Source organism: Trachurus japonicus, chromosome 5 (genome assembly GCF_045865225.1).
Source record: "Trachurus japonicus isolate A0001 chromosome 5, Traja_1.0".
NCBI classification, from domain to species: Eukaryota; Metazoa; Chordata; class Actinopteri; order Carangiformes; family Carangidae; genus Trachurus; species Trachurus japonicus.
In genome coordinates this window covers 3977510-3989702 of record NC_140911.1, presented here as the reverse complement: position 1 = coordinate 3989702, position 12193 = coordinate 3977510, and the positions used below count along the sequence as shown (strand labels likewise).

The 12193-nt window shown below is 39.9% G+C and overlaps 1 protein-coding gene across 1 annotated transcript in view; it reads right to left on the bottom strand.

Annotated features, from left to right (window-relative positions):
• Positions 1 to 4148: 4148 nt before the first annotated feature.
• The window catches only part of inavab (innate immunity activator b), a 38544-nt gene continuing 30499 nt past the window's right edge, over positions 4149 to 12193 (bottom strand). The window contains exons 8-11 of the mRNA XM_085775694.1: positions 9931 to 10086; positions 7923 to 8399; positions 5730 to 6033; positions 4149 to 4871 (exon numbers count right to left, since the gene is read on the bottom strand). Coding sequence (XP_085631820.1) covers positions 4779 to 4871; positions 5730 to 6033; positions 7923 to 8399; positions 9931 to 10086 — 1030 coding nt within the window. The 3' untranslated portion in view covers positions 4149 to 4778. The remainder of the gene's footprint in view (positions 4872 to 5729; positions 6034 to 7922; positions 8400 to 9930; positions 10087 to 12193) is intronic.

The following is a 12193-nucleotide window of genomic DNA, read 5'->3' as shown; positions in this document are numbered from 1 at the left end:
CATGAAGTATTTCAGCCTAAACACGAGTCTCTCCGTCACTCTGCTCTGCTGTAACCCGAGGAGAAAATTTTCCTTGTGGGATACAAGTGTTATCCAATGAGGGGAGAGAACGGCATGAAGGGCTGTGTGTGCAGCCAAGGGATGCGCGTGAATGTGGTGACGTAGCACGAGGACCAATTGATGCCTGACAAGGGCGGGGGCTGCTAACTCATGGTGCGTTCAAGGAAACTCGTACTTTGTGTTTTTCCTTCCTGTGAAGTCATACCAGTTCGATCTGGTACGAGTTCACGGGTCGGAAGTTACGAGTGGCCGTTATAGGGAACTTTCACAGACAACAGGACGGTAAAAACACGAGCTACGGGTTACCTGGAACGCTACCAAGTCGTAGTTGTGACTTGAAGCTGTAACTTACGGTTTCAAAAGCCTGCCCTGAACACAGCATTAGCCGAAACGGCCGTGCCGATGATATCTGCTTTAAGTCTTTATTAAAAGCCTTGTACGTCTTCCAGCATCCAGATGTTGGGATGGATCAAATGGGAGTCTATATATAGCAAATCTGTTTCAAATGCATGTTATGAATATGTCACAATTTCTTTATTTAGTGTTTTAAACTGTATAAAAATTTAACTTATTGGCAAGGCAAGGCAATTTTATTTGTAGAGCCCATTTTTTATTTTACAGTTTGTTGCAACAAGACAACAGTTTACAACACGAAATATGGGAAAACATGGAAATGGGATCGTTCAGTTAACAAGAGCTGATGAAGGCAGCTTCCGGTGGACAGGCTGGGCAGGAAAGGAATGCATTTTATTTATTATTTTAACAGCAAAGGCAACAATATCTTGTTTATAAATCTAGCTATGTGAAATACACTGTGGTCAGTTTGGTGAAATGGTGAAGAAGCTGCCCAACACAGTGTAGAGTGAAGGAGTGGAAGTGGTTGGATGAAAGCCTGAGTCCTCACAGCCTGTTCAACAGATGGCTGCCTGCTCGGAAAAAAAAGAAGAAAAACTCTCTCACTCGAACCATTTTCTCCAAAAACTGTGACAAACATTGCACATTCTGTTTCACACACTTTAAACCTCTCATATACAGAACAGACGGTGGAATCAGAGACTCATATCATCTTTCAAAAGCAGAGGAATTATATACAGCGTGTGTTGTATCGTATGCCATAATAAAGCCATAATATGCTTTTTCAAAAAATAATTTCAGTCTGTCTGAATATTTCATGACACTTTAAAGCACCAACATATCAAACAATTTCCCACTTTCTGGCCAAAACAACACATTACATAACTAATGACTTATTTTTACTGAAGTCCACAGCTCTCAGGTGTTACCAATAACAGTAATAACGTCTCTGCTGTGAAAATAAAGCAGCATAATTGGACTCAGGTGTCATTCATTCCACTGTTTATCCCAGTTTATACCTGTTTATACGTGTGCTTTTCCTGTTCTGAACAAAAAAAAGGCCTTTAAAGGGATAGTTCAACATTTTGGCAAATTGACCCATTGCCATAATCCCTATAGTCATAGCAGTAGGTTCGTTACCTTTAATTGTCGGTGCAAGCTATTTTTAGAACGGCGGAGCAGAGCCGCGAGCTGCTCAGAGCTACGCTACGGAGGCTCATGGGATTTCTTGGTTTCCCTCATCAAACTCATCAAATACGAGGTAATTCAAGGTAAATTCATGCAAAACCGCTGATGCGCGTTGCCTTCAGGGACAGTTTTTCATCAAGCAGTCTCTGTATTTCCCTCTAAAACAACTCTGTCTGGTAACGTTGTGTTATTATCTCATAGCGTGGTGAATGTGCAGGTCACAACTTGTCCACCAGAGCGTTGTGGAGTTGTTGGATTGTGTATTTGATGAGTTTGATGAGGGAAACCAAGAAATCCCATGAGCCTCCGTAGCGTAGCTCTGAGCAGCTCACGGCTCTGCTCCGCCGCTCTAAAAATAGCTTGCACCGACAATTAAAGGTAACGAACCTACTGCTATGACTATAGGGATTATGGCAATGGGCCAATTTGACAAAATGTTGAACTATCCCTTTAACAAAGGAATAACAGGGCTGGATGTGAATAAATGAAACTCAACAATATGACAACAACATTACTCTTTATTTACTTCCACAGGAAAAACATTTTCACAGGTTTTTTTCTTTTTAAACATTATTATGTCCACTTAAACTACTGTAACTGATAAATAAGAAAACAGTAAAAAAAGAAAGAAAAGGCACACGGCACACACGGTAACATGATTGTGGTTTGTTTTCTTTTAAAAAATATATATATATCTGTATATATAAATGACTCGACACAGTCTTTGCTGCTGCTGGATTGTTTTTTTTGTTTTTTTTGCAAACTCAGGTCCATGTGTTTCGTTTCAAGTCCGACTTTTCCCACGGGTCCAAACGGTGCAAAACAACAATAAATTAACACATAAATAGATCACTGTGAGCTGAGCAGGTGGAGCTGGGTTTGTAGAAATTAACTCATTTAAATGTCAAGAATAAAATCTTGTTTTGGTTGAGATGCGTGTGTGTTTGTGTGTGTGTGTGTTCAAAGAGTTCAATACATTTGGTGAAGTGTGCAGTGATCGTCGTCTCACACAGTTAAAGCTCAGGTCAGTCGACAGTAAATAGCTGCCAAGCATCAAGACTCTACTTTTGTCTTAATTAGCTACTTTTTTCTTTTTTTTTTAAACGAGTAAATTAGTTTCTAGTTTCAACTTGTTGATTAAATCAGTTACAAATTCAAGTTAACACACACAGACACATGGAAATATATATGAAAAAAGGACAATATTAACTCTTGGGATGTAAATTTAAGCAGCTCAAGTTCATTAATGTTGTGACTTGTGAATAAAACATTATAAACAACATTAAAAAAAAAAGGAATATGTTGCTCATTTACATGATTATACAGCTGATTTACGTCCTTCATGAGACTGAAGATTAGTGTTTTATTCCCCTAAACTAAAATAACTTCTCTTCTCCATTTTCTCACAATGAGTTTTTGGACACAGATTAAAAACAAACAAACATAAAAAAGCAGTTAATGTTAAATTTTTACCTAAAAAATAAATCATAATAATTGATCTGTGATCAACTTCAGTAAAATCAAAGACTCTTATGTTATTTTTAATAACATTCACATTTCTCATCATCATCGAACAACAGTGGGTAAAATGTATTTAGTGGTTAAAACCTCCAGCGATGAAACGACACGACTGTGACCGAGTCTGATCGTGATCTACTGATAAAACATTATTGATCTGACTGACGATTAAACAGTCGCAGGTTCAAACAGCGCTCGGTGATAAAAAAAAACAAAGACATTACAAAGACTTTTTCTCCTTTTCTATTCTTCACCATTTAAAGGTTGAGTCTGGAGTTTTGTGCCCAAAAATAAACATTAGACTTATACAAATGAAATCCGTCTTAAAGCAGATATCAGTGGAATGTTTTTGTTAATATAAGTCCTAAATAGTCCTATTTTCCGTCAGCAATCACTTACATGAAGTATTTCAGCCTAAACACGAGTCTCTCCGTCACTCTGCTCTGCTGTAACCCGAGGAGAAAATTTTCCTTGTGGGATACAAGTGTTATCCAATGAGGGGAGAGAACGGCATGAAGGGCTGCGTGTGCAGCCAAGGGATGCGCGTGAATGTGGTGACGTAGCACGAGGACCAATTGAAGCCTGACAAGGGCGGGGGCTGCTAACTCATGGTGCGTTCAAGGAAACTCGTACTTTGTGTTTTTCCTTCCTGTGAAGTCATACCAGTTCGATCTGGTACGAGTTCACGGGTCAGAAGTTACGAGTGGCCGTTATAGGGAACTTTCACAGACAACAGGACGGTAAAAACACGAGCTACGGGTTACCTGGAACGCTACCAAGTCGTAGTTGTGACTTGAAGCTGTAACTTACGGTTTCAAAAGCCTGCCTTGAACACAGCATTAGCCGAAACGGCCATGCCGCTGTTATCTGCTTTAATCATCAACTATGGGCTTCTAGTCGCGGACCGATTCCCGACCTTCACCGACAACTAAAGCCTCGACTGCTAACAAGTAGCCTATGAGGACCGTTGTGGTGAGCTGGCTCGATGCTTACTTCGGCTAGCGGTAGATTAGCATCCGCCGCCCGAGAGGAGGGGCCCAGTTTCAATGTTTTGTTTACAAACTGCAACGAACAAAACTCCAGACTCTACCTTTAACTGTTATTACAGAGAATGGATCACAAGGTCAACACAGCTGATCTGAGGTCAGTAGCCACGTTTACACGGACACAAATAAATGGAATAAAATAGGAATAAATGCTGATCCGAATAAAACCGCATCATGTAAACACGTCGATTGGAAATTTTTCAAATCCAAACGAGCTCATTCGGGAAAGAAATTTCTCTCCGATCAGGATGAGTGGTTTATTCCGGTGGATTTTTACGGATCCAGATCCGTGTAAATGTTCCGACAGAGAAGCGAGAACGTCGTCCAGCAGCTTCTGTTTGTTTACATGAAGAGACACACGAAGAGAGAGCAGCTGTCGACTGTCGAGACTGAAAACTCACTGAAAAGCTTCATGTTTTCCCATCGCTCCGGATCGTCTGCTCTGATTGGTCGTCTGCGTACAGAGGCCTTCTGGCCACGCCTCTTGGGAGTCGGAGGTTTGAATTCACTTCACCACCACAGACCCAGAACTCGACCTCGGACGAGACCGATCTGTCGTCGTCCGCTCGGTGAACGTGTTGAGTTCAGTGTCCGTCCGAGTTTTCAGCCTCTTCACAGTTGACTCATGTAGTGAGATCCGTCGTCTACGACCCAGTGTCCCTGCGTGTCGTCCGCTGCTCTCTGCACGGCGCGTCTTTGGAAAACCTACATGTGAACAACAAGAGGAGAAGAATCAGGAGTCAATCAATCAGTAAGAGACAATGTAATAATGGAGTTTGAAATTTCCAAATTCCATACTTTTCCAGACCCTAATTTCCAGACTTCTCAGTAAAAAAATTCTAATAATTTGTGATATTTAAGTAAATATAATTCATAATTTGTTTTGATTATTCTGAATGGGAATGCCATTATGTAACCAAATAATTTCTAGGAGATTGTAGCTAGGTACAATAGTGCATACAAAAATAATTAACCCAAATAACTTCAGATAAGACCAAACCAAGATTAGTATTAAATAAAAATATAATTAAATAAAAATATATTAATATAAATATATTGCCATAGAATTGTTATATTGTAATATCGATGAGATGTAGATAATTAATTGTTTCTGCTGATTTAATTGTATCATTGCATATTTATTAACGGTTTCTGAAGACAAATACATGATGAACACTGCACGTTAGACAGATAGAACGATAGAACGATAGAACGATAGAACGATAGAACGATAGATAGATAGATAGATAGATAGATAGATAGATAGATAGATAGATAGATATAATTTAGAATTTCAGAATAAAAGCCCTTTGAACTTTCTCATTTGACTGTATTCAGTCTACATTAAGATTCATATTTCTTAAAAACTACCCGTTATTACTCGACCATTCCACTTCAGACTGATAGTACTAGACCTCAGGATGACACTCAGAAAAAAACAGGTCAATCTGATGTGGAATTTCAGAATAAAAGCCCTTTGAACTTTCATATTTGACTGGTGAGAGGAGGATCTGACTAAAATGTTGAACTGTCCCTTTAAGACAATAATGATAAACCTCTGACCTGTTGGTTCTGGAAACACGGCGCCTCCCGGGCGGCGAGGTTCTTGACTCGGACCGCTCCCTGTCGGTCCAGAGAACGAGACCGGGGCGACTTCAGCTGACTGCGCCGATGCCACGACTTGAGATGTTCGTTCACCATCTGCCTCGGCACGGCGGCGCTGGAGCCGTAGAGAGCGCCCGGCTGTTCCCACGGCGACGGGCCGCCGGGCGACAGTCTGACGTCGTGAGGGAGCGGCCGCTGAGCCCGGTGGTGAGGAACGGGAACCGGAACCGGAACGGCGACGTCTTTGTACCAGTACTCGTACCTGGATGAGATGTAGATAATTAATTGTTTCTGCTGATTTAATTGTATCATTGCATATTTATTAACGGTTTCTGAAGACAAATACATGAGGAACACTGCACGTTAGTGAGTTTTACACCTTCCTGTGCAATATTTCACAATAAAAGCCCAATTAAGAAATTACTAATGTCTGTGCACTGACACTCTAGGAACACATGCAGGAAGTGTTGAGTTTAAAAAGACAAACAAAGAGTAAATCAAAACTTATTCTTATTAAAATATGACGAATTTCCTGACGAATTAACTTTGGAATTGGGAAAAATGCCACTTAGCTTCTGCAGATAGATAGATAGATAGATAGATAGATAGATAGATAGATAGATAGATAGATAGATAGATAGATAGATAGATAGATAGATAGATAGATAGATAGATAGATAGAACGATAGATAGAACGATGGATGGATAGATAGATAGATAGAACGATAGATAGATAGATAGATAGATAGATAGATAGATAGATAGATAGATAGATAGATAGATAGATAGATAGATAGATAGATAGAACGATAGATAGATAGAACGATAGATAGATAGAACGATAGATAGATAGAACGATAGATAGATAGATAGATAGATAGATAGAACGATAGATAGAACGATAGATAGATAGATAGATAGATAGATAGATAGATAGATAGATAGATAGATAGATAGATAGATAGATAGATAGATAGATAGATAGATAGATAGATAGATAGATAGATAGATAGATAGATAGATAGATAGATATGCTGCGTTCAAGACAACTCCGAAGTCGTAAAAAGACGAGATCCAAGTTGTAAAAAATGAATTGAACGGCGTCGAACTTACAAATTACGAAATTACAGGTCGGAAACTCGGGTATCATATCAGAGCTCCGACTTTCCGACTTGACGTCACGACAACATCAAAACATGGCGGCCCTCGTCTTAAACGGTTAGAATTTAGACATTTGAAGTTATTTGTTGAGGTTTGAATGCATATTTTTGTGTATTATTGCAGTAGCCTATATGAAATACGTTTATATTAAGCTGTGATTGTTGTATGGTGTGAAATTGCGTTCCTCGTATGTGACGTATATGACGGAAATAACGTTTAACTGTTATCAAGGCTGTAACATTATGTGTGCACTCATCTGCGGCGTCTCCTCTCTTCCAAAATAAACAGAATTTACTGCTGCATTTATTTTTCGTATTCAGCTATGAGCCACAATAATACGCCAAACTTCCTTCAGGTATCCATGGTTTTTTTTCTTCCGAGTTCCTGCAGCGTGAACGCAATGATGTCGGAAGTCGGAAATTTCCGAGTTGGAAATCCCGACCTCCGAGTTGTTCTGAACCAGGGTTCCTACAGCTTAAGCCAAGTTAAATTTAAGACTTTTTTAAAGCCACTTGAAATGAAATTTAAGACCGACTTCATAATAAACACAAATGCAGAAAAAAGAAAAAAAAAAACACCACATCAATTACAGGGTTAGGGACAATTTTACCCACTTCCAAGCTAAAGTGACTGCTACATGAACATTGGATTGTGTCTCTTTCCAGCTGTCCTTTCAAAATAAATGCATAAAAAGTCCGGGAAAAAAAAAAAAACACTGACTCGGGAGCTGGTGGCGGTGAGAAATGTAGCGTTGACGGCCGCCACTAACTTCTCTATGTCGGAATGTTACCAATTATTTTGAGATTTGAGACTAATTACAATCATGAAATCCCACTTAACAAGTGTTAACATTTTTAAGCCTTTTGAAAAATTGATTTAAGACATTTTAATGCCAATTAAGGCCTTGTTTTTAGATTAATGAATTCAATGACTTTTAAGACTTTTTAAGGATCCGTAAGAACCCTGTGAACGCAGCATCAGTACTCGTACCTAGAGGACGGACACGGCGGCTGCGGTGCGTAGTAGCTCCTCGCCGCCTCCACGTCCGGCGGGCAGTACATGGCGTTGCAGTAGGTTTGGTGTCGGGGGCTGTGGTGGTAGAAGCTGCTGCTGCTGCTGCTGCTGCTGCGGGGGAAGGAGGAGGGATGAGGAAGAGGAGGAGGAGGAGGAAGAGGAGCGTAGCTGCCGGAGACGACGGCGCCGGTGTTGGACAGCAGCAGCGGAGACCGTTGGTACTGACGCGGCGAGTCGCAGGGAAACTCCTGACACGGCGAGCTGTTGTACGACGAGAACGAGTGTTCGGAGTTGCTGTCCTCGGAGCCGTAGCTCGCCACCGCCGGAGGAAGAGGAAGATGAGGAGGAAGAGGAAGAGTCTCCGGGAGCGTCACCGTGTACTCGGTCAGGCGGCGCCGTGGTCCTCTGCTGCGACCGCGCTCCTTCTCATGTGGAGACTCGGGGTTGGACAACCTGGTGAGGAACACAATACATTAAAGGCAAAATAAACTTATCTGTACATGAACAGGGTTTAAAAGATCGATTTTCCAATTCATATCAATCTTCATTTTAAAGATCCAATATTGATTCATAAAATTAGGGATGTCCGATACGCCAATGTTGTCCAGCACCTTAAAGGGGAATTGCTGTTTTTTACAATCTGGACCTTATTTCTAGCATAAAATACGATCATTTCCTCACCCAGATAACTTTGGTGTCATTACAAGTCGTTCTGATCAAAGTCAAGTCAAAGTCAAAATCTTTATTTGCCATTTGTGCATACACACATAGGAATTTTTGTACGGTTGTTCCAGGTCAGGTGGAGAAACAAAAAAAGAACACACAAGGACATACAAGACACAACGAAAAACACTTTAAAAAGGCTCAAGCCTGGGATTAAGAAAAGGGCAAGGACATAATTTTTTTTTAAAAAGGCCAGAGATCTATGTCTGTGAGTAAATAAAATGTAAGAATAAATAGGTGTAAAAAGTGGACTCAGAGGGGAATAGCACTAGCCTATCAGAACTAATTATTGGTGAAATGAAGGAGTTTCTCTGCAGATAATGTGTTATTTAGAGGCTGCATTCTGCTGCCCTGTAGACTCCATTATACGGATATACGCGGCTCTCGGCTGGAGCTCATTTCATCACAACGACTTGTAATGACACCAAAGTTATCTGGGTGAGGAAATGATCGTATTTTATGCTAGAAATAAAGTCCAGATTGTAAAAAATGGCAATTACCCTTTAATTTCCGATTTCCGATAATAACAACTAACTAATTAATAACAAATCTCCTGTCAGGAATTAACACATTACCGTATGCCTGCTTTTATTGTGACGCCCCACTGGATGTATATTCCACAAATTAACCAAACTGTCATCGTGTCCTTATGAGAAACACTTTATATTGAAAAAACCATGATGAATATGATGATTCTGCTTGAATTGAACTGAAATAAAAACTTAATGACATCACTGTGTCCTGCACTTAATCACATGTGTGAATCAGGGTTATTATAGTTCACTAAAACTTAAAACTAGCAGTGAAAAAATAATTGAGTTAACTGAACCATTACAAAAAAAGAAAGAAAGAAAACTAAATAAAAACTACAATGAACAATGCAAAACTAACTGAAGCTAAACTGAACTGCAGATAAAATCAACTTTATTTTCATAGAAATGTCTAATGTTGCAGGAAGAAAACTCCACAGCTCAACACGGGACTATTTCCAGCACGACCCCCCCAGGTAGATGAAAGTAAATGAATCATTGTGTGAGGACTGATGGGAACATTTGTAGGAGGAGGCGACTAAAAGGGAAAAACTCCCACAAATGTTAAAGAGAGAAACTTCACAGAGAAACTTCTACAAATCAAAAACAGAAATCTAAACTAAAACATTTTATCTGACTAAAACTAAACTGTAAAAACCAAATAACACAATAACGGCGCTGTGTGTGTGTCAGTGTGTGTCTGCAGGTGTGTGTGTGTGCGGCCGTCGTACCTGAGTGACAGCTGTCTGTGCACGCGCATCTCGGGCGTGGACGGTGTGCTGCTGGACTGGGCGCGGCTCAGCCTCAGGTGGGACAGCTGCACCGGCAGAGCAGACTGAGCCAGACAGGCTTCCAGCGGCGGCAGCAGCTCCGACTTGGCCGGACTGCTGGTGAAAAACACACACACAGAAACACACACACACATATCAGTTTTTCTCAGTTTGTGCATTAAAACCATTCAGGACAAAGAAGCTGCAGTTTGTTTCTCTTCCTGTGAAACTCATCGGTGACTGTGAACTAGGGATTTCACGATTACTTGTTTTCACAATCAATCGTGGTATTAAACGCCACAAATATTTAATCGTAAAGATTCCTAAATACCGCCACTTTCCCAAAAAAATTATGTTGGAACCGTATCGGCAGATGTGCGCAAAAATAAAGGTGTATACACAGATACTGGTCCATTTAACTAACGTAACATTGAATTGGTAGGAATTTAAATGTTAGCGTGTCATTTTTAATAGAAAAAAAAGCAAAACAAAACAAAAAACGATTAAAATAAACGCAAACATTTGGTATAGATGACAATTTATGACCTGAATATTTCATACATAGTCTACTTGCCAGCCCATAGGGCCCCATTGTGAACCCGGAAATGTTGAGTACCCCAAAGTTTTATGTTAGAAATAGATAGTATGGGTCCCCAGTATTCAGAAACTGCCGGATGCTAACTTATATATATTGGGCAATTAGCACAATTGACATAATTAGCATAAATTAGCATATTTTGCCTATATGGGCAATATTTCAATAAAATTGACTTGGCTGATCTGGGCAATATTGGAGTGGTTTTAGGGGTTATTGATGATGCTGAATCCATTTCTGACATTTTCAAAATTCAAAATGGCTGTCCAAACCGGAAGTGACCAGATTTTAACCGCCAGTGGGCTGATTTTGATGGATTTCACTTGGTCACTTCCGGTTTAGACAGCCATTTTGAATTTTGAAAATGTCAGAAATGGATTCAGCATCATCAATAACCCCTAAAACCACTCCAATATTGCCCAGATCAGCCAAGTCAATTTTGTTGAAATATTGCCCATATAGGCAATTATGCTAATTTATGCTAATTATGTCAATTATGCTAATTGCCCAATATATATAAGTTAGCATCCGGCAGTTTCTGAATACTGGGGACCCATACTATATATTTCTAACATAAAACTTTGGGGTACTCAACATTTCCTGGTACTCATTGTTGGCAAGTAGACTACTACTGTGAACAGTGATTATCAGAGGTTGGAGGTTTTACTACAGAGATCTGAGATCTGCTACCGGTCAATAAAACCTGAATCACACTGATCGTCATGATAAAGAGCTTAAAGAGCTGAGATTTACAGCTCCGGGCTTCACACCAGACCAGACCAGACCAGACCGGTGCAGCAGCAGCTGAATGAAAGCAGGTGGCAGCGTTGGACGTTCAACAACACAGACACAAACATACTGGCACCTCTGCACTTTTTTTTTTTTTTTTTTCAGATAATGCACTGAAAATCACTGCAACTACAAAATGTTTTAATATTCAGACGTGTATTTCTTTATAACAACAAAAGAACAGAGGAAGTAATAAAGTAAAATCTGACATTTTAGACACAGAACCTTAAAAATGGAAACTGGAGAAAATGATTGGCACCTTTTCAAAACTGAAAGAAATCAATTACTGGATCACTGAAGCATGTGATGCTCCTTTCATTTGTCTTTTAACTCACCGTGACAATTAACAGGTGCTGGCAATATAAGATCACACTTTCAACCAATAATTTTGTCCTTAATGCCTCAGTTTTTTTGTTTTGTTCCATTGCAAACCAAAGACATTCACCTCTGAACACAAAACATTTCTAGTTGCCACAGTTTCCAGGGAGAAACTGTGGCATTATCTGAAATGAAAAAGTGCAGGATGCAATTTTGACCCTGACGACGTTCACACTGATCAACTATTGTATAAATCTGCAGCTGCACCTTCTCCTGTACGATCCTGTCTGACGCCTGCTGCAGATATAATTAATGTAAATGTCATTTAGTCATTAAGTCTGTTCCTCTGCAGCTCAACCGGTCCAATCTGGTTCAGTCTGAGGTTTCTGCCTCTTATAGGAAACAGTCGGTGGCTTCAGTGTGTCAGATAAACTCGGATGTAGAGATCGGAAAATAAGTCTTTTATCTCCTGCTGATTTTGTAAGTCACAAAGAAATGGACAATTTAGAGTATTTATGGTGA